Source organism: Phascolarctos cinereus, unplaced genomic scaffold, assembly GCF_003287225.1.
Source record: "Phascolarctos cinereus isolate Bilbo 61053 unplaced genomic scaffold, phaCin_HiC Scaffold_2;HRSCAF=192, whole genome shotgun sequence".
Classification (NCBI taxonomy): Eukaryota; Metazoa; Chordata; class Mammalia; order Diprotodontia; family Phascolarctidae; genus Phascolarctos; species Phascolarctos cinereus.
In genome coordinates, this window is record NW_027555625.1 from 49,165,708 (window position 1) to 49,191,664 (window position 25,957).

At 41.6% G+C, this 25,957-nt stretch overlaps 1 protein-coding gene across 1 annotated transcript in view; it reads right to left on the reverse strand.

Moving 5' to 3' along the window:
• Positions 1-25,957, reverse strand: part of TANGO6 (transport and golgi organization 6 homolog) — a 207,676-nt gene that overhangs the window by 79,799 nt on the left and 101,920 nt on the right. The window contains 1 exon segment of the mRNA XM_020989092.2: positions 25,708-25,848. Coding sequence (XP_020844751.1) covers positions 25,708-25,848 — 141 coding nt within the window.

Here is a 25,957-nt window from a genome sequence, read left to right on the forward strand (position 1 = left end):
AATCTAAAGATCAAAATGCAACATTAGAAGCTCTCCTCCACCGCGCTGTCCCCTGTGCACATCTAAAGGCCTGACAAGGTTCCCAGGCAGATGGAATGAAGATAACCTGCTCATTCAGCTTTCCTCTGATTATCAGTATCAAGTGACTCGTTAAACAGGGAACAGCATGCTTACCATTGTGATGGAAAATGTGCTAGGCTGACACCATATAGAATAAAAGTCTCCTCAATTTAATTCAAGAATTAAGGAAGAATAAGAAAACGAGAAGCCTTATAAAGCACATACTCTATGCAGATGCCGCATTAGGTGTTGAAATACAAAGATGAAACCAAAACATCCCCTGCCCTTGAGGAGTTCACACTCTGCTGGAAGAGGACAGACACCTAGGCAGATAAAGGAATATAAGGAAATTGGATAGGGGAGAGAGGACTAATAACTGAAGGGATCAGGGAAAGGTTTAATGCAGAGGCAGTACTTGAGCAGATCCTAGAAAGGTGAGGATTCTGAGAAGCAGAAATGAGAAGGGAGTCCAGGGTAACAAACCTCTGCTGAAATAGGAAGGCTTGGGGAAGGAGAATACAGAGATGCAGTGGGATAGAGTGCCAGGTCTGGAGTCAGGAAGACCTGAGTTCAAATCAAGGCTCGGACACTTACTAACTGTGTGACCCTGGACAAGTCACTTAGCCCTGTTTGCCTCAGTTTCCTCATTTGTAAAATGAGCTGAAGAAGGAAATGGCAAACCACTCCAGGATCTCTTCCAAGAAAACCCCAAAAAGGAATCACGAAGAGTAGGACACAATTGAAAAATACTAAACAACAACAACAATCATGAGTTAAGTTACTGACATATGTTGAGTCGGAGATGTTGATCAAGTAGTGGCCATCTAGAATGATTTCTGTATTGAGATGATTGAACCAACCTAAGGGCTTAAATGAGATCATTGAGAGTATAAAACAAAAAGAGATACCAGGACTGAATGTGGAGGGGATACACACATGTAGGTGACAGATGATGGACGATGATGTTTTGGAAAGAAGGCTGAGAAAGCAAGGTCAGACAGGGAGAAGGAGAATGGTAAGAGTGCTATGATGTCCAGCGCTTCAGAGAAGTCAAGGAAGAGGACTGGAAAGGGCCATCAGAACAAATGGCTAAGAGATCACTGATAAATTCTGAGAATTATTTTCAGTTGAGTGGTGGGAGTCAGAAGCCAGACTACAGGGAGCTGAGACAGGAGTGGAGAGTAGGGTAGTGGGAGCAGTCAGAGAGGCATCCTCTCTAAAAGTTTGACCGTGAAATATAGACAAGTTAAAGGATAAAGGTTTGAGAGGAAAAGCAAGGCCAACTGAAGGGTTTTCCCTCTCCCAACACTTAAAAGTATTTTATTTTTTCCAATTATAAATCAAGATAGTTTTCAACATTCACTTGTATAAGATTTTGAGTTCCAAATGTTTCCCCCCCTCCTTTTCTTCCTTACTTCCTCCTCAAGAAGGCATGCAATCTGATATAGGTTATACATGTGCAATCATTAAACATATTTCCACATTAGTCACGTTGTGAAAGAAGAATCAGAACAAAAGGGAAAAACTGTAAGAAAGAAAAAGCACAAAGAAAAAGTGAAAATAATGTTTCGATCTGCATTCAAACTCTACAATTCTCTCTCTGCATGTGGATAGCATATTCCATCATGAGTCTTTTGGAACTGTCTTAGATCACTGTACTGCTGAGAACAGCTAAGTCTATCAAAGTTGGTCATCACACAGTGTTGCTGTTACTGCGTACGATGTTCTCCTGGTTCTGCTCAGTTCACTCTGCAACAGTTCGTGTAAGTTTTTCCACATTTTTCTGAAATCTGCCTGCTCATCATTTCTTATATAGCACAACAGTATTCCATTACATTCATACACCACAACTTGGCCAAATAAAGGTTTTCTAAAAATAGATGAAACCCGAACATATTCCTAGGTAGCAGGAAAATAGACAGAGAATGAAAATGAGAACAAGAGAGAATGATACATAGGACAAGCTTCCAGAAGAGAGGAGAGGGGAAGGGATTAAGATTGCCTTGGGAAGAAGTATCATCTCTTCTTCAGACTTGATCAAAAGAGGAGACAGGGGAATATGGAAGGGTGTAGAGGAGAAGTAGGAGCTCATTTCAGATATTACTGATCTTTTTTTCAATAAAATATAAAGCAAGGTCACATACTGAGACAAAGACTGGGAGGGTTTTGGGGACAGAGGAGATGTTGCAGGGAGGACAAGAGAAAATTAATCAGGGAAGAATAAAAGGACTCCCTTGCAGGAGTGAGGGCTCTGTTGATATTCAATACTTGGATCATGGTGGACTGTGTTACTACCTTCAGTGGTGCAACAGCTACAGAGGAGGAGCTAAGGTCAATGGTAGGGGTAACTCAGAGCTGAGGACTGTCACGTACCAACAGGACAAGAGGGCAAGGGATTCTCGAGTAGGTGCATAACTGAATTAGTCATCTATACCATCAAGTCCAAAAATGGAGGTAAGCGATAGATTGAGAAAAGAAGGAAGGGCAGAGGGACCTTACGCTACATTTTGGAAGAGTTAGGCAGAAGGAGAGATCAGTGGATAGTATGATCAAACTGGTAATTTTAGAGTTCCAGATTATAGAGATGGCCTGGTTAGAGTGGCAGTGAGGCTGAAGGTGTTATCATCTCTGTGAGTGGCTAAACCAGTACAGAAGTCATAAGACTTCAAGAGGTTGATGAACTAGGAGAGAAAGGTATTGAAGAAGTCATCAGTGTGCATATTTGCACTGTTGTGGATAAGGAGAGGTGATAGGCTAACGGTGAACACTGTAAGGCCAGTCCTGAATTCAGTGAGAAAGGAGAGAGAGTGACCCAGTAACTAGAAAATGACAACAAGAATCTGGGAGGGGGAAGATATATGGATTGATGTTGATGCAGGAGCTCTCAAAGCCAAAGAAGCGATGAGTCAGGCAACAGTAAAAGGGTCTAGGAATGGCAGTGGGGAGCAAGGAGTAAGCAGACGCCTCCTGGCTTGTGCAGGACCCTAAGAGAAGGTATAATACATCCTGGACAGGGTGACCATGGATGAGGTTTTCTAGATGCATCTGTTTGCAGATGATACTGTACTGACTACCTCAGTTTCCAGAAAGAGAACCAGGACCACTCAAAAGATGTTTTAAGAATCCATAGGGAGAAAGAATGCCTGCCACTCAAATCATGAACTGCAACTGGCCAGGGATCCCATCTAGTCCATTATTATCGATACCTTGGACCAGTACTACATACAGACAATGAACTGGCTCAAAAATAAACAGGAAAAAGAGAATGTACTGGATTATACCTGGAAAACCGAGTAGTGCCTTCAATGATGCCAAGCTGCTTACTGAGACAAAACTCTTTTTATTTGGCTGCAAATCATGGAACACAACCCAAACTCAGAAGAACCAAAATCGTAGGTGACCCAAATGGTAACATGGAGATCACTGGTGGGTATTAGTAAGATGGGGCATGTTATTAATAATGACATGCATGTAAGAAGTGGTATAAAATATGTCATCAGGGAAATGTGATAGGAAAAGTCATATTAACAAATGTGATATGGCACTGGAACCCAGAGAATCTTTTTGAAAAAGTCCTGGAGAAAAAGGAAGGCTGGGCGAAATTATCTCACTTAATAAGGGGGGCACAAGTAGATATCGATACAAACACAGAGTAGTTGGTCTACTCATCTAAGCTGGTCAAGAGAAAGAAGAATACACAATTGGGTACAGAGATATATTTCACTCAACAGTGAAACAGGAAGGAAAGGGGAGAAGGGGAATTAAGAGGGAGAGTAGAATTAAGGGAGTAATTAGTTCTAAGCAAAACAAATTTTAAGAATGTACAAAAATATTTATAGTTCTGTTGGAGGTAGCAAAAAATGGAAATCTGAGAGGGTACCCATAAATTGGGAAACAGATAAACAATTTGTGGTATAAAAATATAATGGAATACTATTGTGCTGAACTCTTATCAGCATAATGACCATCCACAATTCCAGAGGACTAATGATGAAACATGTTGCCCATGGTTGCAAGAAAAAGGTCAAGGACTCAGAGTATAGAATGAGCATCCTCATTTTTTAGGACATGGCCAACGTGAGAATTTGTTTTGACTGACTACACATGTTTGTAATGAGTTCTGTTTTTGTTTCCTTGTGAGTGTTGAGGGAATTGAGGGGATTAGGACAGCAAGTAGTTAATTGTGGGAATTGAGTGAACCACACTGACTCCATCTTGTGACTCAATCCTGGAGCTAGCACAGTTCTCTCTCTATCCAATTATGTGTCTGGTCCAAATTCTGTCCTGTGAGAAAACTTTATTTAACTGTGCAAATTGAGAGAAAAACCTTATTGCACTGTTTGAACTTAGCTCTGTGTGGCTGGGAAGCTGGACCACTTCTACCTGCTGCTGAGAGACCCTTAACCAAGGACCTCAGTTATGCTGACTAGAAAACTCAGTCAGATCCAAAGACTGATTGATAAGCAAGGAGTTTTCTCACACCTGTACTTCTCAAGTAACCCATATATCTTACATGAAAACTGGCCGCATAATGATCAATCAATTATTGTTTCCAGGTTCCTTTGATTGTTTAGGGGGGATTGGGACACCCCTTTTGTCTGAATTCAGGGAACTGCACCTGTTTAATCTCCCCCTCCCAACTTGGAAAGTCCCTAATCTTTCATCCAATTAGAAATCAGATGACCAAATGTTTATTGTTTCCTTTTAGTTAATTGGCCTTATTTGATTAATTGTTTTTTTGTGCACAAAAGTCTGTCTCTCCCTGTATTCAGGGTCCAAGCCTAAGCAGAGGAGGTCTGGTCCCACTCTGTTGGGTAACTGGCACACAATGCTTAATAAATCCTTATGTTCAGAAGATCGATCCTTTGTTTCCTCAGTTATTTCATCTTTCACCTGCCAAATGTGTGTGCAAACATAAAGAAAAGTTGGGAACTCTGATTACCACAAAGACCAACCAGCTCCCGAGGATTCATGATCAAATATAATGCTCACGAAGACGGAGGCAGACTAGAGATTTTTTAGACGTGGCCAATGAGAGATTGTATTTTGCTTGATTACACACCTTTGTACCATGAATTTTGTTTTTCTTGCTTTCTCAAGGTGTGTGTATGGGAAGTGGGAGGGAGAGAAGGCTGACCTTTCTTTGAAAACAAAAGGAAATTTTATTTATTTAATTTTTTGCTAGGCAATGGGGTTAAGTGACTTGCCCAGGGTCACACAGCTAGTAAGTGCTATGTGTCTGAGGCTGGATTTGAACTCAGGTCCTCCTGAATCCAGGGCCGGTGCTCCATCCGCTGTGCCACCTAGCTGCCCCAATAAAATTTAATTTTAAAAAAAGGAAATCCTTTAGTATTCAGGACAGATCTTTGGCACAGCGCCTCATCACCACTCTCTGCCTGTGATTAGAAGGTAGAACCATGGACTCCAAAGCCTTCATTTAAGGACAGAACTCTGCCCACTACTTCAAGACTTCTTTGACTGACTTCACTACCATGTCTGCCTCATGTGAGCGACTTCCCTGGTGTGCAGCCCCCTCCCCTTCTATTCAGCTGCCTTTTGTGGCCAGTCTTCCCTTGCTAGATTATCAGCTTCTAAGAGCGCAGGGACTGTCTTTCTTGTTTCATATTCCCAGTACTTACAGCACCTAGCATGAGCTTAATAAATGTTTACTGACTGTTACTGACTGACAGATCCTCTATAGAAGACTGAAGAGAAAGAATGAACAAGAATCCCATAGGATGAGTAGGTATGGATTGTGTGGGAAAGACTAACTAAGAGTAAGTCCTTATCCATAAGATCCCAATCTGCTAAGTACTGGTTTCCTGAAAGGCAAACTCTTAAAATACCAAGCTAATGATCATTCACATTTTGGTATAAATTATTTTAAATATAGACAAAGCATGTATAAATTTAGGGGTAGCTAGGTGGCACAGTGGATAGAGCCCCTGGACCTGGAGTCAGGAAGATTTGAGTTCAAATCCAGCCTCAGACACTTACTAGCTGTGTGACCCTGGGTAAGTCACTTAACCCTGCTTGCCCCAGTTTCCTCATCTCGGTGAAGGAAATGGCAAACCACTCTAGTATCTTATCTTTGCCAAGAAAACCCCAAATGGGGTCACAGAAAGTTAGAAATGACTGAACAAATGCATATATTTTATGAGATGATTTCTCTTTATAACTAGCTACAAGCAAGGCACCAAGAGAATGGACATTTTGAGAGGGCAGAAGAAAAGTAAAGTAGAGGGCCTGCGATGAAGGGGATTCACATCTGTCAGAATTCCTGAGCAGATCCAATAGAGACCCCAAACCTACGGATGAAAAAGGTAACAGAGCAGGGGTCCTAAACTTTTCTGTGACATGGATGCCTTTGGCAGTCTAGTGAAATCTAAGGAACATGGAGAGTTGGGGCTCGGATGAACTGGCTCTTCCTTCATCCTCTAAGAGGCAAACTGACCAGCTGTATGACCCTGGGTAAGTCAATGTCTCTGGACCTCAGTTTTCTTATCTATAAAATGAGGGGATGGAATGACCTCTAATGACTTCCAGCTCTAAATCTATGATCCTATAAAGTCCTCCTTGTGAGTCACTATCACCATCTCCTGATACAGAAACCCTTGCCCTATGTTGGCCACACCATTTCTTCATCTTTATCTATCTAAGCCCTATACCTCTCCATAGTCCGTATCCTCCTATTTCATTGTATCCTTTGGAGCTCCTGCCTCCAGCTATATGGGCTGCTATCAAACTCCCCTTCATCCTAGGTCTCTTTATCTTATACTCTTCTATCTTCTATCATAGAAACATGGCTTCCATGGGGACCACAAAGATGACTACCAAGTTTATATATCCAGTCCTTATCTTTTTCCTCCCCTCCATTCCTGCACAGCCAGCTGCCTGTTGGATACCCCCACTTAAATGTCCAACCAGCATCTCAACCCAATACATCAAAGTCTAATTTCACTAATGTCTTCCCATCCCCCCAAATGCCCCTTCTCTAAACTTCCCTATATTTGTGGAGAGTGGCACTATCCTTCCATTCACCCAGGTTTATGACATTGGAGTCATCCATGTCTCTGACCTCTTATTCCTCCCTTCCCAGTTCCAGTTATTTGCCAAGTTTGTGGATCCTTCCTCAACCCTACCTCTTACATCCCTCCCTTTATCTCTACTCATGTGGCCTTTGTTACATCTTACCTGGACTAATGCAACAACCTCTTAACCAGTCTCACAGTTCCTAGTCTCTCCCATTTTCAGTCCGTCCTTCACACAACTGCCAAAACAATATTCCTTTAGAGAACTCCGTTCATATTTGGTGATCCATTGGGGAATGGATCTTCTTATATATTTGTGTTCAGTTTCCTACATATTTTAAGTAGCAGACATTTATCAGAAATGTTTGATGCAGACTCTTCCTCAATCAACTGCTTGCCTTTTTACCCTAGTCAGACTGAATTTGGTAGTACAAAGACTTCAATTTCATGGAACCAAAATTATCTAACAAATTGGTATTCCTAAACCTCTGCTAATGAATCTTCAGGGACACAACAATGTAAACAAAATGAACAAAACCCCAAAATTGAATACTATATAATTATAATGATCAAGCCTGGTCCCTAGAGAAGGGTTGAGAAAATATACCTCCCTCTCTTTTACTGAAGAGGCAGGAGTCTATAGGCATGGGATTTGCAGATGCTGTCAAATATAGCTGATGTGTTGCTGAACTGCATTTCTCCCCCCGCACTAACCTCTACCAAGTCATATGGGAAATCCTTCAGTTTCCTCACATTTCCATTATGATGGATTCACCCCAAGAATACCACTAATACGGCATCAGATTTAGCCAGAAAAAGGTGGGATTTTTCTAGGATGCTAGAGCTAACAGTATGATACCTAGAAGCAATGATTACAAGGATGGAGATATTCCAAGTTTATGGCAAAGTTATTTAAAAAGATTAAAGAAAAAAAGAGATAATTTAAATGAGGGAGCTATTCTTTTCAATTTTGTAATGATTAAAGTGTTAAAGCCATTCCACTCATTTAATTAATTTAATTTGCTACCTAAAATGTTCCAACGAGTTAAAGCAGGTCCTAGAGGTTAGCAGACAAAGAAATATAGCCTTAATATTGACAAACACAAGTCATTAAGTCTATGACTTGAGAATAAACTTCAAGTTTAAATCATATAGAAAAATTCCAAGCATTAAGAACTCCTGTTTTATTCCTACTGAGGAAGTATAAGTCACATAGTCTTCCAAAACATATAATGTACTTTGATTATAATTATATAGCTAATATTGCCACATAGTATAGATCACTTGAAAACCCGCACACACAAAAAAAAGGAGAGAGAGAGAGAGAGAGAGAGAGAAATCTTGTTATCCCCCCAATCTGCTTCCCAACGCTTTAATTTACCTCTGAATTGAAGGGGGGGGTAAGAGGCACTAAGGCTGGGGAGGAAGAAGCTGCTTAAAAGAAGACAACAGAATAAAAAACGTTGACACATTAAAGTGTAATTATGTTATTATCTTTAAAGAAAGGGCCCTTTGCCAGTTCCATCTTGCATCTAAGAGCCACTGAATCCTGCAGCTGGTGATTGCTGAAAAAGAGCTAGAATATCTTAGATCTATTTAAGGGGATCCAAATATAAAAGGTAAGATCTCTGACTTTAAAAGGGAAAAAAAAGGCTCCAGCTTAAAAAAATAATCAACACATGGATGGTTATGAAACAGGAGAAAGTAATTTCTAAAGTACCTTCATTGAGAAGCCGGCAATGAATGCTTACGTAACAGTTACTCTTCAGGACTGGTTGTGTCTTTTTAGTATCAAAAAATAGGTTAAAAAAAAAAAGACAATTTCCCTATGCAAAAACCTAATGATATTCCTGCTGTAACCTCTGCTTGCTCTGGCCAACCTCCCTCAGGCAAGCTGGCAGTCACTCTGCTTTTTAAAAGTCTAGTTTTAATCAAAATACAAAGAGGTAGAATGGAGTACTAGATCACCAACCAGCCTCAAACCGGGTAAGCCTTGGATTCAAATCTTGCCTGGGACACACTTTGGCTGTAGGACCCTCCGTACTCCCACCCTCTCCCCTTCCTCTAAAAGTGCCAGGTAACACCCTAACTCTATTCTTTGCTTATATACGTAGATAGAGGGACCTTCCATACCTGAAATTAAAGTCATACTTTTGAATCTAAAATAAACAAATTAACTGTGTTTTTTCTTAAAATGGGCTGAAGTTGAAAAGGAGAAAGAATGAAATGGATTTGGGGGACAGGTGAGTCAAAGACGATACCAAGATTTCTAAAGTAGTGAAAAGAGAATGATGGCATCATAAAAAAATAATCTTTACCACAGGTGATATTTAAACAGAATTTTCTGGTCAAGAGGGAGGAAAGGGGAAGGGAATAAGCATTTACATAGAGCCTACTATGTGCTAGGCACATGCTTTATAAATATAATCTCATTTGAGCCTCACAACCCAGGGAGGGTGGTGCTCTCCTTTTCATCCTCTTTTTACAGTTGAAGAAATTGAGGCAGACAGAGGTTAAGTGACTTACCCAGGGTCATAAAGCTAGTAAATGTCTGAGGCCAGCTTTGAATTCAGGTCGTCTTGACTCCAGGCCCACCACTCAGCTGCCTCACCAAGCACCTTACAAAGTACTTTACATATATTATCTCTTATCTCATTTAATCATGGCCACATCCACACCAGGTGGGCAGACAATGTATTATTCCCATTTTATAGATGAGGGAAGTGAAGTTGATGGAAGTTAAATTACTCCTTCTCCTCCCCAGCCCCACAAACAAGTGGACTTTTAGGAACTGTATTACTCCTTTGCCACACACCTTCTCCAAGCTTGAGCCCACTTTCCCCCTGCCTCTCCATGCAGAAGTGGCAGAAAGGGTCACAGACTTCTGAGGGGATATTTTGTGCCAACTGCTCTTTATACCTCCTTAATAAATATCTCTTTCGGGGGCAGCTGGTTGGTGCAGTGGATAGAGCACTGGCCAGAGCACTGGCCCTGGATTCAGGAGGATCTGAGTTCAAATGTGGCCTCAGACACATAACACTTACTAGCTGTGTGACCCTGGGCAAGTCACTTAACCCCACTGCCTAGCCAAAAATAAACAAACAAATAAATAAATAAGTATCTCTTTTTAGGGGCAGCTAGGTGGCCCAGTGGATAGAGCTCTGGCCTTGGAGTCAGGAGGGCGTGAGTTTAAATCTGGTCTCAGACATGTGACACTTACTAGCTAAGTGACTCAGGGCAAGTCACTTAACCCCCATTGCCTCACCAAAAAGCAAAAAATAAAAAAATAAATAAATGTCCCTTTTTAAAAGTTAGGCTGACTCATTAATATAAAAGATACCACTGTAGGCTTATAAGCTATAGCACTAGAAAAGACAGCCATCCTCAGGGTTAACTCTGAGACCTAAGGGGATGTTGTAGCTGAGCTGTCCAGGACCGAACCTGGATGGCAGAATGACAGTTTGGGAGAGTAGCAGGGGCAGATCAGTCCTGCCCATCACCTGCTTTTGGCCATGACCTAAGAATGGTCTTTATATTTTAAAATAAATATAATAAAATAAATGCTTAAAAATGCAAAAGCCATTCTTACCTGCCACCCTGAAGCCATAGTTTGCTGACCCTCTACTCTGGAGCATGTGCTACAGAAAGAAAAGTCAGAAAAAAGAAGGGATATGGTGGAACACTAGCAGTTCCATTTTGGACCTAGATGTTCAGCATGAGGTGGCTGTAATACACAGGGATGAAGCTTTAGGAGAATGGTTTTAGCTAGAGATAAGCACAATAAATCCAAAGGCCCGACCAAAGTAGAAGTTAGTTCTCAGCTATTTTTCTGTCTCATCAAAGCTAAAATACCACAATGTCTTCTAATGAGCTCCCTACTTAAATCAGTGATAATGCAGAAGTCAGATAACTTGGCACCTGCATTGCTAATAGAGCTTTTCCAAGCATACAAAAGGGCCTGAAAGGCCCTAAGCACTTTTCCTGTTTGGGCTGGGCCAATGGTAGCATTGGCTGCACTGATAAACAAAGCCAAACTGGGCTAGCTCATGTAGAATATACCAAGTGGGCACAGTTAGAACAGATTAGGCCTTAACAAATATAATAAACGTTTAAAATTTTACCATTAATAAATTAGCATACCTATTTCTCTAATGACCCACAAACACTGAGTTTTGTTGTTTCTAATTGTTTTTGCCATTTTATGGGTATGAAGCAATATCTCTGTTGTCTGACCTGTATCTCTTTTGTAGAGAGGTTGACCATTGATTCAAGGGATTTTTAAAAACAAAATGTGTTGGGCAGCTAGGTAGCACTGTGGATAGAGCACCGACCCTGGAGTCAGGAGGACCTGAGTTCAAATCCAGACTCAGACACATAATACTTACTGGCTGTGTGACTCTGGGCATGTCACTTAACCTCAACTGTCTTACAAAAAAAAAAAAAGCAAAACCAAATATATGTTTCTTCTGAAGCTCTAACGCTGCCTGGGAATGTCTGGGTGGTCCCCTGAAGGGCAGCCTAGTGACGCTGTATGTGCACAGGAATACATGAATCCTGACTGGCAGAGAGTCTTCAGAGAGGACAGACACAGGGAGAGGCATGGACTTTGGATGGGAAATGGAAGACCTCCCTGGAACCACAGGCTTGGGGGGAAAGCTGGAACCCTTGTATGTCCTTCAGCTCCCAGTACATGCGTCCTCAGAGACTTCAAGAGTGAGATCACCCTCTCCTTCGCTGGGCTGACATTTCATTTCACTCCTGAGTCAGAGTCCTTTTATTCTAGTGTTATCTTATTGCCTAAATTAATCTCTGTGACTTCCCCTAATTTCTGTTTTACCACTTGCTTTGGTAAGTCTGTTTGCTCCATGTCTCTAATTTTTTGTGTGTGTAATAAATATTTGGTGGGAGAGCTAAATGATGAGATCAAGCTAACAGTTAACCTCTCAGCCTAAGGCAGGGCCTCTTTCCACCCACCACAACCAGGGAAAATAAGTCTGATAAGGAACTCATGGACATAATTATAGCCCAATACTTCTCTTGAAGATAAGAGAGCAAAATGATTTTCCCAATTAAGGACTTCTAATCTCCACCAAGATGGAAAGTGCAGTGTGCCTAGAGTGAGTGGGGCACTGTAGGTGTCCCTGTAAATCCATGCCAAATGCAGCCAGGTCTTTGTGGCCCTGTTCAACTTGCTACTCTTCTTTTGACTATTTTTTTTTTAAGGCAACTGGGGTTAAGTGACTTGCCCAGGGTCACACACTTTTGACTATTTTCCATTCGTATTTTTTTACTTTGCTCATTTGGATTAGAACTTACTTTGGGAATTTTTAACAGCTTATATATATGTTTTAAAATTTTTTAAGAGTTATATTTAAGATATTCTTCTACTTGGCACATTTGTTGTCAATATTTTTACCAATCTGTTAGTTTTTTTCTTTTAAAAAAAATTTTTGGTCACTAATGTGAAAATATGTTTAATAGGAATGTATATGTATGGCCTATATCAGATTGCATATGGTCTTGGGGAGGGAGGTAGAGAAAAATTTAAAACTTAAAAGCTTATGGAAGTGATTGTTGATAATTCAAAATAACTTAATTAAAAGGGTTTTTTTGGTGTCTTAGAGTAATTTTTTATTTTCAAGTAGTTAGGTATATCTATCTTGTCCCCAGTAATCCTATTTATTGAATAAGAAAGAAAAATCACTTCCCCTCTATGAGATATTTTTATTATTCCATTTTATCCTATCATTCTTAAAATTCGGTAATACCAGCTTCAATAACTTCTTCCCCAGAAACCAGATGGTGACAATATAAACTGTAACACTATGAGCAGTCTATGAAGAGGAGACAGAGTTTAAATGTCATTCTGGAGACAGTTAATTGTGATGGCTGAAGAGAGGACATAAAAAGGACTAAGGGAATTTATTTACTAAAAGAACAGAATTTAACGCTTATGTTTTGAGAAAATATGAGGATAATTCTTAAGAGATTTTAAATGTATTAAAATGGTGGGGCTGTGTTTCCAGAATGGAGAAGTCACGTAGTGATGGTTAAAAATGATCTTTCTTACAGCTGATATACTATAAATAATTACTTCTGTCTGTTAGTTAACAACAATTAATTAAGCGCTTACTACGTGTCAGGCACTATGCTAAACACTGGGAACACAAGAAAGGCAAAAACACACTTTAAATTTAAGGAACTGGCTGGGTGGCAGCACATTATGGCATCTCTATGGTCCACCACCTCCACCTTCTCCCTGCTGCTAGCCTGGACTCTGCCTCTAGGTTACCTAATCCCTGATACTAAGTTTCTGCCTTATCCTGCTAGGGCGCAGACCTCCCCAGTGCTCCCCAGACCATTGTACATCATGCTCCCAGATGTGTACATCCCACCCACATTTTCCAGTTCCTCTTCATGTATTATCCTCCTTCCTTTGGGAAGGAATTCCTTGAGGCAAGTAATTGTATTTGTATCCTGAGTCCTTAACACGTGCTCTGTCTACCTTTCTATCCACCCATCTACTTGGTACATGGTGGGCACCTAATAAGGTGGCTAAATAACTAGGCACATACAGAATCTATACTAAGTATACAGAAGGCAATGCGAGAATGGAAGGCATGAGTAGCAGGGAGAACTGGGAGGAGTGAGGCTTCCTACAGAAGGTGGGGTTTGAGCTGAATCCTGAAAGAAGTCAGAGAAACTTTAAGAGGCAAACCCAGTGTGTGGGACTGTAAGCCAAGGGCGAGGGCAGGGCCATGCTCAAAGGGCTAGAAATGCCAGAGGAGTTTCTACTGGATCTTGGAAGTGCTGAGGAAGCATGGGAGCTCACTGACTAGAGGAGTGACACGGCCAGAGCACGCTGGCAGAGGACGGCATGGAGCCAGGACAGACTGTCAGGGGGACCAGGGAAAAGGTGCTGCAGTCATCCAGGTGCGGACTCCGCAGGAAGTGAGGAGGGCCTCACCCAAGGCTGTGGCTAGGCCAGCCAAAAGAAGGGGAAAATACAAGATACTGTGAAGAGAGAAGTGACAAGTGACAAGATTTGGCAACAGATTAGCTATTTTACTGTTTGATACTCTGTTAATAGATAGTATAGCCATTGGGGCAGCTAGGTGGCTCAGTGGATAGAACACAAGCCCTGGAGTCAGGAGGACCTGAATTCAAATCTGGCCTAAGACACTTACTAGCTATGTGACCCTGGGCAAGTTACTTAACCCTGACTGCCTCCAAAAAAAAAAAATGTCATAGCCAGTAATGTTTATGTTTATGTAAGCCCAGGAGAATTAGGGAGTTTGACACACAGAAATAAGCAAATGCTTATTATCCAAATTTTACAAATAAATAATATTTTCTTATGGAGAAGAAGCCTCCTGCCCCATTGTTAGTGTCTGCAGCTGCTTCCTGGCCCCAACCTGCTCTGATCCCTGAGCTCTGCACAGTGAGGTGTCTCAGCAGGAAGCTGGAGTCACCTTGGCATGAAGACGGTGGGGCTCAGAATGCGGGTGGGCACAGCAGGGAAGGGAGCGGGGCTGGCTGGTCCTAGAGGAGGCCCTTCCCCCCCTCCAATGTGTGCTGATGAGGACATATCCCGGCCCCCCAGCCAGCTGTGACCTCGTCCCTGGCAGAAGCAGCCCCGTCACCCTGTCATTTGAACACTGATTATTTCTTGGTCACTTATGGCGTACCCCAAAGACGAATGTCAGGTTCCCTTCCGTCTGTATTTAAAATACTCATCTCCAACTCTACAAACACCTCTTACACACTTACTAAGCTTCCCTCAGAAGCACAGAGCTATGAACAGGACTTACCTCTCCTGGCTCACATCTTCAAGCCTATGCTCTAAAGTAACCTAGAACTTGTCTGAGCTTGTTTAGAGCGAAGTTTAATCTATGACTCAAAAAGCAATAAAAATATTCCGTTCTTTATATATCAAGATGATACTGCTGGACTATTTTTTAAAATTTTATTTTCAGTTCCAGGTTTGCTTCCTCTTCCTTCCCCTCCCCCATGCATTGAGAAGGCAAGAAAACCAAAACTACTACACATATGTATGTAGAGCGCCCAGAGCACCAGGCCTGGAGACAGGAACACCCGACTTTGAATCTGACCTCAGACCCTTTAGTAGCAGAGCTACAATTGTTAGAATTTCTGGGAAGGCTGTCCAGGGTTCTAAGTATAACCTCCTTAGCCATTTAATCAGTTTTTCTCTGTGAAACTTACCTGGCCTGGTGATCAAACTTGAGACTGAGTTTCATTAGCACTAACCAATTAAATTACTGGACCTAGGACAACAAAGCTTGTAGACAAGACCTGGTTGGAAGCACTTAATTTAGACTGCAAAATTTCTTAATTTGCAGGCCACTGACCCACAGAGAAGAAAATCAAATGAGGGTTACACACAAACGAAAGTGTTTTAGTTAGCATGTTCTTTTTCTGTAAAGCAAGAAACATAAAACACTAAATTCATATAAGAGACAGAGAGAGAGAGAGAGAGGGAGGGAGAGAGAGAGAGAGAGAGAGAGAGAGAGAGAGAGAGAGAGAGAGAGAGAGAGAGGGAGGGAGAGGAGAGAGAAAAAGAGAAAGAGAGAGAAAGTATGAGGGAAAGGGAGGAGAAAGAGGAAGAGAGGAAAAGAGAGGGAGTGTGTGAGAGAGAAGACAGAGGAAGAAAGAATGGATGGAAGGGGTGGGAGTGACGAAAAGAGAGAGGGACAGACAGAGAGACAGAGGAAAAGACAAAGAAATGAGGTAGAAAACCCGAGACTTGATTCTTTGTTTATATTTTCTGTCAGGGTGATGTTTTGAAGAAGTGCTAGATTTAAAGCCAGAAAGTCTGTGTTCACACTCTAGAGCTGCCACTTGCTACCTTTGTGACGTTGGACAAACTACTTAGGGGCCTCAGTTTCTTCACCTGTAAAACGATGCAGTTTAGACTAGCTGATCCCTAAGGTCCATGATCCTATAATCTTTATTCAATTAGAAAGTCAAGTCAAAAAGCAATTATTAATTACCTACTCTCTACCAGGCACTGTGCATGTATCCAGAAATACAACCACAAAATAAACACAATAGTAAGTACAAAGTAATGAAATTTAAGGTAATTTGGGAGGGAAGGCACTAGCTAGAAGGTGATGTTTGAACTCCAATTTGAAGGAACAAGGTGATTTTATGAGAGGGAGGTGTCCCGGGCATGGGGTACATCAAGTGCAAAGGCGTAGAGATGGGAGATGAGAATTGAACGTAAGGGCCTGGGAGAAGCCAGTTTTGCTCGATCACAGAGTACAGGAGTCATGTCCAAAAAGGCTGGAAAGACAAGTTGGGGCAAGGGTTGTAAGGGCTTTAAAAGCTAAACAGTCAGGTTTATGGTTGATTTTAGAAGCAAGTGGAAGCTAGTGGAATTTATGTCAGAGGTAGCATGCTACACCTACCACGAACCTTTCCGGTGCCCACTGCTTCATCTGCAATTTGGATTCTTCTGAGGTCTCGGTACTCCATGACTCAAAAGCACCTCTAGATGAAGACAGGCATTAAAAATTGGGCTTTTGTAACAGTGTAGGATCACTGAAATTGCTGCAAGTTTTCCCCAGTGTGACCTGGCCGATCACCCCTAGCATCAAGTATAACTTTCTCTGGCATTGAAAGTTCTTCACAAGCTGGCTCCGATCTACCCTGCTAGACTTATTACAGGTCACTCCTTCCTACGCAGTCTAAGGTACAGCCACGAGGCCTGTCCTAGGCCCTTCGGGCACTGGTGCCTTTGATCCCAAGGACACTTGGTATGTGTTTTGTCATTACCTATATGTATGCATGTTGTCTCTCCTTATTAGAGAGTAAACCCCCTGACAGCAGGTACTGGTTTGCCTTTGGCACTGCCTAACAGAGTCACTGTGGCAAAGTGGCCCTTAATAAATGTTTGTAGATTGGATTTAGGCACTATCCTCATACAGTACATAGGTGTTAACAGCATAGATGTGCTCATGGAAACGGATTCCATTAGAAACACCAGGAGACATCTTCGATTTCACTTTTAGATACTGTTCTAGCTTCATCTACAAAGCAGGGATAATCCAGTTTGCCTAGGCCTTGTTAAAATGCCTTTAGGCTGATCTTCCTGAGTTACTTTTCCCTATACCACAAGCTGTGCTGCTTATGAAGTCTTCTTTATCCTCCTCCCCTGTTTTTGGTTCTTTTTGGTTCTTTTCAAGTCAGCTTGTTAACCATCCTGTCCTTGGCTGTCACTTTGCCTTGTCAGGAGACCAAAGGTTTGCTGGCTGCTGGGGCTGCTGCACTGCTGTTCTCCTCGTGCTGGCTGCTTTACATTAGTCAGACTTCTCTAAGACATCAGAGCAGGAAGTGTGTCTTTATTTTTGTGTTTGGCATGTGTTGAGTCGTTTGGGCTTTTCTTGGCAAGATCCTGAATGGTTTTGCCATTTCCTTCTCCAGCTCATTTTACAGATGAGTAAAGTGAGGCAAAGAGGGTTAAGTGACTTGCCCAGGGTCATACAGCTAGTAAGTGTCTGAGGCCAGATTCAAACACTGGAAGATAAGTCTTCCTGACCCTATGCGCTATGGCGCCACCTAGCTGCATTTTTTCAGTATAACCCTTTACTTAGAGAAGTTTGGTTGGAGTCACTTAATTATCAAATGCAGTGTCTTCTTCCAAAGGAGCCAACAAGGAGGTACATTCCTGGAAGAACCGAACCTCATCAGTGTTGACACACTATCAATGGAACTAGAATAGGGGTGGAGAACCTGAGGCCTCGAAGCCACATGTGGCCTTCTAGTCGTTGGGTGCAGCCTTTTGACTGAGTCCAAGTTTTACACAACGAATCCTTTTATTAAGGGGATTTGCTCTGTGAAGTTCAGATACAGTCAAGGGGCCATACTTGCGGGCCCACATGTGGCCTCGAGGTCGAAGGCTCCCCACCCCTGAGCTAGAAGACATAAAGACGCTGTAGCTCCTCTGAAGTCAACTAATATCTTGACTCCTGGTCAGTGAGAAAGTGGACATACGAGAGGCCAATGAAAACTCATTTGGAAAACATGGTTCAGGATCAAGATGTGTCAGAGGCCAAAGACTCTAGAAGTAGACTACTCAGAAGCCACATCCCTATACATCGTTAATACTTTCTTGGGAAAAAAAAAAGTCAAAGTGTAAAATGATTCTTAAATTCTCTCTCCATGACCTGGTTTCCAGGTCAGTTGTTTTTGAAATCAGATATCTTACACTTTCTCCTATTTTACAAACTTGTGATTTTCTAATTATATTTCTTGCTGCTTCATAGAGTCATTGATTTCTGTTTGATTTACCTTAGTTTTCAGAATTCTATTATGTAGGTAAGGGGAAAAAAAGAAAAAGCAAAACAAAGACGTAGAATCTAAGGGGGTGTCCATTAATTGGGGAATGGCTGAATAAACTGTGGCATATGAATGTAATGGAATATTACTGTTTTGTAAGAAAGACAAAAGAGATGACTGCAGATAATCTTGGGTAGTATGAACTGATGCAGAGTAAAATGAGCAGAATCGCAAGAACTATTTATATAAGGACAAAAACAGTGAAGAAAACAATCAACTTTCAAACTCAAGAATGTTGATCAATGAAATGACCAATGAATAGGCATTGCGCCTACGATGCAACATTTTACTCACCTCCTGAAAGAGAGGAGACAAGTTCATTTTGGGATATGGCCACTATACGGACTTGTTTGTTGGAATTCAGACCTATGATTTCATCCGTTTTGGAAACTTCCTGATGGGGAAAATTCTTCTACCAATAGAGATTAGGCACGTTTCTGCACCTAACATTCCTAGAGAGTCACCTAGGGCACTGAACGATTAAATAACTTGCCCAGGGTCACACCATCAACTGAACTGAACAACCATTTATCTTTCCTATTATGTGCCAGGCACTGTACCAGTCTTTGTAATACAAAGGCAAAAACAATCCTTGCCCTCAAGGAGCTTCCATTCCATAGGGAGAAAAGTATGCTGTTGTTCAATCATTTTTTCAGTTGTGTCGATTCCGACTCTTCGTGACCCCAAGTATACATTTCAGGGGCAACTCACAGATCTGATAGGACGAAATGAATGAATGAATGAATGGACAGATGGATGGATGACAAGCATTTATTAAGCATTTGCTATATGTCAGGCACTGTACTAAGCCCTAAGGATAAAATCAAATGCAAGACAGTTCCTGCCCTCAAGGAGCTGACATTCTTAATAGTGGGAAAAAGTACATATAGGGGACTGGCTGCCTAGGAAAAGCATCTTGGTCAGAGAAGCCCCGGGTATAGTGAATGGACTGACATGCTATTTCCAGAAACAATGTCAGTACACCACTAGGTTTAATCATGGTTTTCAGAGCAAGAAGTAGAAAGCTATTGGGGGGAAGGGAATGGGTGTGGGGAGGAAATAAGGGAGAGAGGTGTAGAGTAAATGGCAAGAAGATTGCTGGTATGAATGGCTGGATGGGATGTGAGCCATGGTTTGGTGTAGGGCCAGCTAGGTATAGTTGCAGCTTATTCATTTACCCATCAGGACAGCTCAGGGATATGAAAAATAATTTGTTAATAATACACAGGATGTCAGAGACGAATACTGTAAAAGGACGGGTATCAGAGAGTAGGTACTTATCATAGAGCCAGTGTGACAGAGGCAGATCTGAACTGAGGTCTGTCTGACTCTGGGCTGGGCTCTCTATGTACTATGCTCTTCTACCTTACCTAATACATTTGACCTGCTAGGCATACAGTTTTCTGTTTGTTGGGTCAATACAAAACAGTACACAAAATACAGGCTGCATGTTCCAAGAGATGGACGTTGCAAAGAACTTAAGTTAAGGTCAAAAACAAACAAACAAAAAATGACTCCATATGCAACAAAATCATTAAAGCAGCATTTTAAATTAAATTAAAGTAGGCAAAGAACTGGTAACAAAGTAAATGCCAATCAAACAACATGAATATAATGGAATATTATTGTGTTGTAAGAAATCATGAAAATGATAAATACAGAGAAGCCTAGAAATATTTATATAAACTGATGCAAAGTGAAGTAAGAAGAACCAGGAAAACAACATAAACAATGACTATAACACTGTAAATGAAAAGAATAATAGCAAATTAAAAACTGGTAAGACTTGTATGAATGGATGCAGAATGAAGTAAGCAGAAGTATCATTAATTTGATAACAACAGTGTTGTTAAAATGAACAACTTTGAGAATTGAAAACCCTAATAAACAAAATGACTATGATTGCAGGGGGATAATGATGAAGAATGCTACCTATTTCTTGAGAGAAGAGGTGATGGACTAAATATGCAGAATGAGATACACATTTTTGGACATAACCAATGAGGGAATTTATTCTCCTTGACTAAGAATATTTGTTACAAAGGTTTTGTCTGTCTGTCTTTCTTTCTTTCTTTCTTTCTTCCTTCCTTTCTTTCTTTCTTGCTTCCTTGCTTTCTTTCTTTCTTTCTTTCTTTCTTTCTTTCTTTCTTTCTTTCTTTCTTTCTTTCTTTCTTTCTTTCTTTCTTTCCTCTCCCAGTCAGGAGAGGAGATGGCAAGGAAAAGAATAACTGCTTGTCAATTTAAAACATTTTAAACTAAAAAAAAAAAAACCCTGAATACTATGAAATTATAACCAAGCCTGGCCCCAAAGAGATATAAGAAGGCATCTCTCTCTTCTTTGCAAAGGACTATGGGTATGGTACATTACATATTTTAATACCTGGTTTTGCTGATGTATTGATTAGTTTTTCTGAACTGTTTCTTTCCCCTTTTAAAAATTCTTATATGAGATGGTTCTCTGGAAAGGAGAAGAGAGTGTGATATATTGTAATATATAGGTGACAAAAAACCAACAGATACCAATAAGCATTTTAAAGGAAAATCAATTTTGAAAAATTTTCACTTTGGAAATCTGGGCTTAGTGGCAGGATTTCATTTTCTTTTCTTTAAAAAAACAAAACCAAACCCAAAACCATGAAGCCTCATGGCAGCTGTTACTGATCAACATCTGTCTCAGACTACATAAGAGGAACAGATGGAGAAAGATTTAGAGTAACTGTTAATTCGATACTACACTGGGATTGATTTTTAGCTAAACATGTCCTTAAGCAAGAATAAACCATATAGACATCATAATAGTCTGTATCTCAAAAAATCATTGACAAATTAATTTGAACCATAAATATAATATAACTGGGCTATAAAACAGCTTCTTACTATAATGATAAATTTAGTTCAAATTATGTCCCTGGAAATCTTACTACATACAGTAAAATCCTAATGGAACAGGGTTAGGCTACAGAGGGTTACAACTAATACCTGTCAACAGTATTAGAACAGTGTTTTAAATGGATTGGAGGGACCATTGTTTTGGACAGGGACCGATGAATTGCTCATTTGCTAGTCTGTCTAGGGATAGTAACCTATGGGTTAGGAGATGGATAGCAGTATACTGTCAACGACTCCCAACCAGCTGTTGACCATCCCCTCTTCACTAGGTGGGAAGAAAGAGTAATACAGGGTTCAAGGCAAGGCTGGGGTGTACAGGTAAGGATGATACTGAAAAATCACACTGAGGGATTACAGGGATTTCCCCTGCACCACTGAGCTGGGAAGATGCTCTAAGACTGGTTATCACTGCAGAAAAAGGCTTTCATTTCACTTAAAGGATTTAAACAAGCCACCCCATCCATGCACCTGGAGCTGGCAATATGAATTAGAAACCTTGGCATCAGCCAGGCTGTGTTTATAGTTTGATATTTGGAAGAATGAGCCCAGAAAGATTAACACTTTGAGAATTGGTGGAATTTGCTTTGAAATGCCAGAAGACTATTTTGGAAATGTTGCTAATTACAGTATCTGCTTTAAAGGCCCCCCTTAGAACCACCTCAACAGCCCAATGGAGACAAGTCTCATGCATCTTCTAAACTGGTTAGTTGTGAACCATTCCAGCAGCAGAAGGCTAATTAAGGGCACGGGAGAAATGGAGGAGATTTTCACCAGAGGGGTACACACCTGCCTCAGTGTGGACAGTGTCGAGACACAGTCAAGCCAAAGACAGAAATTACAATTCAGCTTGTTATATTCAGAGCCCAAGATTCACACTTACTATTGAACAACCCCTGACATTTGGCACCTTGTCCAAGCAGTGTCTAAGACCCAAGTGGTGTGTCTAAGACCCAAATTTAGTAATAAGGAAAACAAAACTGTTTATTTATTTAGCTCTTTCCTCAAAGAGTGGCAGGTTTATTTTTCATTTCCTTCACAGATTCCCTTCAGGCTATTTCTGGGCCCTGGAGGCATGGAGCCCATTCCCTTCCCTCAGCCTAACAAAGAGCTCTGAACTTACTGGTAGGTACTTAAATGCTCCCAGGATTGAAAGGCCTGGTTAAATTGCTCTCTGAAGGAAAATATGGTCAGTTTTTCATAACATGACTACTATGGAAGTGTTTTGCATGACTACACATGTATAACCTGTATCAAGTTGTTTGCCTTCTCAATGAGGGTGGGTGGGGAGGGAGGAAGGGAGAGAATTTGGAACCCAAAGTTTTAAAAACAAATGTTAAAAATTGTTTTTACATGCAACTGGGAAACAAGATATACAGGCAATGAAGTATAAAAATCTATCCTGCCTAAAGGAAAATAGAAGGAGAAGGGGATAAGAGAAGGTGGAGGGGGCTGATAGCAGGGAGGGCAGGTTGAGGGAAGAGGTACTCAGAATGCATGCTGTCTTGGGGTGAGGGGAGTGTCAAGATGGGGAGAAAATCTGGAGTTCAAAATCTTGTGGAAGTGAATGTTGAAAACTAAAAATAAATGTTTAAATAAATCTAAAAATAAATAAATAAATAAATAAATGAATGAACGAATGAATAAATAAATAGATAGATAGATAGATAGATAGATAGATAGATAGATAGATAAATAAATAAATAAATAAATAGATAGATAGCCCTCTGAGTCCGAGAACTGTGGTCTTCAGTCAGAGAGGCAACTGGAAACACAGGGACCTTAAACTTGACTGAAGAGATGGTGAAAGTGGCGAAAGAAGAGGTATAGTGAAGGAGAGGGATGGGTATGTGGGTGTTTAATAGATGCTTTCTGAAGGAGAAGATGAATGACTGAAATGTGGTCAACCTGGTGGAAATGTTGAGGAGGATCTGTGTTTCCAAAGTTTTCTCCTGGGTAAGCAGTAAAATTCACAAGTTTTACTACAGCTCACAGGTCAATTATTAAAATTGGCGTTGAGATCATTGCTTCTAATTTAGTCTTCGGTATTATGTTAATGGATACGTGAGGAAAGTACAGTGAAGGGCAGATACAGCCACACCTAAGAAGAAAATTCAAAGTCTGATGGCTGGGATAGAACTGAAAGGCCTAGTCTGTCTAGGGACAGATAGGGATAGCCGTACTTGGAAGATTAGGACCGGTCAATATTTCAGTCAAAATGTTTACTGCTGAAGGATATGCCTCACTTGATCTGATACAAGAGAAGGACGGACGGCTGGCATTCAGCCCCAGTACATAACAAAATACCCAAAACTTCACCCAGGAGCTGGTTGGGGGAACACAGAAGAATGCCTCCCGTGCCACACCTCAATGACTGGGGAAGCTACAGCAAGCTTTACTTGGTGGCTAAGCATAATGCAGCAACTTTCACAGATAAGCCGGGGTGACTCAGGTTGATAACAACTAATAACACACCAATTTAATTACTTTAGGCAGCCTGCCTCTATGCAAGCCTTCTTCCAATGGCTTAGTTGTTATGATGGTGACTAGGTTCTTGAAGGTTATGCCATGCAAGGCAAGTCACCAAGCCAACAAGTATTGATCAAACACCCACCAATGCTCAGATGGGTCTTGATCTCATTCCTTTCAATAATGCAGACTGCAACCCAGCCACGTATGCCTGTCTTGTACAACTCATGACCACATCTCTGAGTTCAACATGGGGGTCTGATGGGGTGCTTGGGTGCCTGTGCTTGGACCCCAATTTCTCCCTGGCCTCAGAAACACTACCCCTGCCAGTTTTCTCCCAGGCCAAGGACACTGTGCCTGGCAACTACTCATAAGTGGGCCCCAGCAAAACACTTATCTCTCTCCCTGGTATGGTTACACAAAGCTGGGTGAGAGAGTGATGGGCTGCTCAGGCACCAGCCTTAAGATCATGTCTCTGGACGCCTTCCAATTTCTTAGTAAGCTCTTATCCTGTGAGAAAGTTTTCTCTTGTTGCAGAGCATTCTCTAATCAGCACACAGAGAGAGAGGGGTGTCTTATCTGGCCCAAGGACCCTTCCTCCTGCCAGATTCCCAAGATCCTCTGACATCTCCCTCCCTGTCTGGTACATTCCCTACACTTTCCCATCCATAGCTCCCAAATACACCTGGACTTTTAGATTACCTAATTAGTATCCCTGGCATTCCTTTCCCATGTCCCTTTTCCATATAAACCCCAGCTCTACCCTCAGTCTCTTGAAGGTTCCTTAAGAATCCTTGCCTGAGGGGCAGCTAGGTGGTGCAGTGGATAGAGCACCAGCCCTGAAGTCAGGAGGACTTGAGTTCAAATCCAACCTCAGACCAAACACTTGACACTTAGTAGCTGTGTGACCCTGGACAAGTCGCTTAACCCCAACTGCCTAAAAAAAAAAAAAGAATCCCTGCCCACTGTATAGTGTAAGAATAAATCTTTACCAGCTTGACTTAAAGAATGCTTGAATCTGTGAATTCATTCCAGATGACCCCATCCTGTACTCCGGTCTTTGAGGGGTGTCTGAACCTCTCAACCCGTTACAGGTCCATTCAATGTGCCCAGGGCCTTCTTCAATTTCCCTTAACATTAATAGGACACCAGTGGTGAATGTAGACTGTACACTGGTAATCCCTCTTAACACCTATTACACGCTTACTAAATACACAACTTACCTCCTCTTTAGCTAACACCTTTTCTGGATGATATCTTGTATTCCACCAAAAGAAAGTGGCAGTCCATTTTCAAGGTACCAGAATCAATACAGAGTGCTTTACAGTGTACAGGATAGGGACTGGATCTGTGATTTTAGTGGTATATGAAACTCCCATGTAAGGAAAGTCCCTTTGCCAACGTAGGTCAACACCTTCTCTGTGACTTACCATCTAAGAGAGCTGCCTAGGTCACTGAAAGGTTAATTGGTCTGGGTCCTTCAGCCAGCAAGTCTCAGAGGTGGGACCTGACACAGCTGGCCTGCAGTCAGCTCTCCTTCTCCCACCTTATGCTGCCTCTCTCCATGGCCTACAATGCCCACATACGCATCACCTCATCTGAACCTTACAGTCACCCCATGAGGCTGGTAGCATAGCCCCGTCTTACACAGAAAAACTAAAATTCAAAGTGGGTGGCAAGCCCAGGACCTGAGATCATGCTGGTTAACTCCAAACCGAGTAGCTTTTCAAGGACTCCGAACGCTGTCGCAGCACCATCCGAGTCTCCCTCTGCCATGGGAGCTCTGGCGACTCTGGAATCTGTCGGTGGGGCTGCGGTTAAACCTGAGCCAGCGAGGGGCTGCCCGTGCGTCACTGGCGGCCGAGATCACTCTTTGAGAAACTGAAAGATCCACACCACTCACCTAAAGCTCGGACAATCCTCATCAGGGCTTCTCCAACTTTCATCCTGGTCTCTGGCGGGCACTTTCCAGGGCAACTCCCATACTGGGCCAGCAGGGATGGAAGGATTTCCTCAGGATAGACATCGGCCAGCAGGGCAACACCTGGGGGGGGGCGGGACACAAGAGTGCTTCATTTCTGGGACTGAGAAAGCAGTGAAAATGGAGACTTTAACACAAAGCTATGACAATATGAACAAAGAAATAAATACAG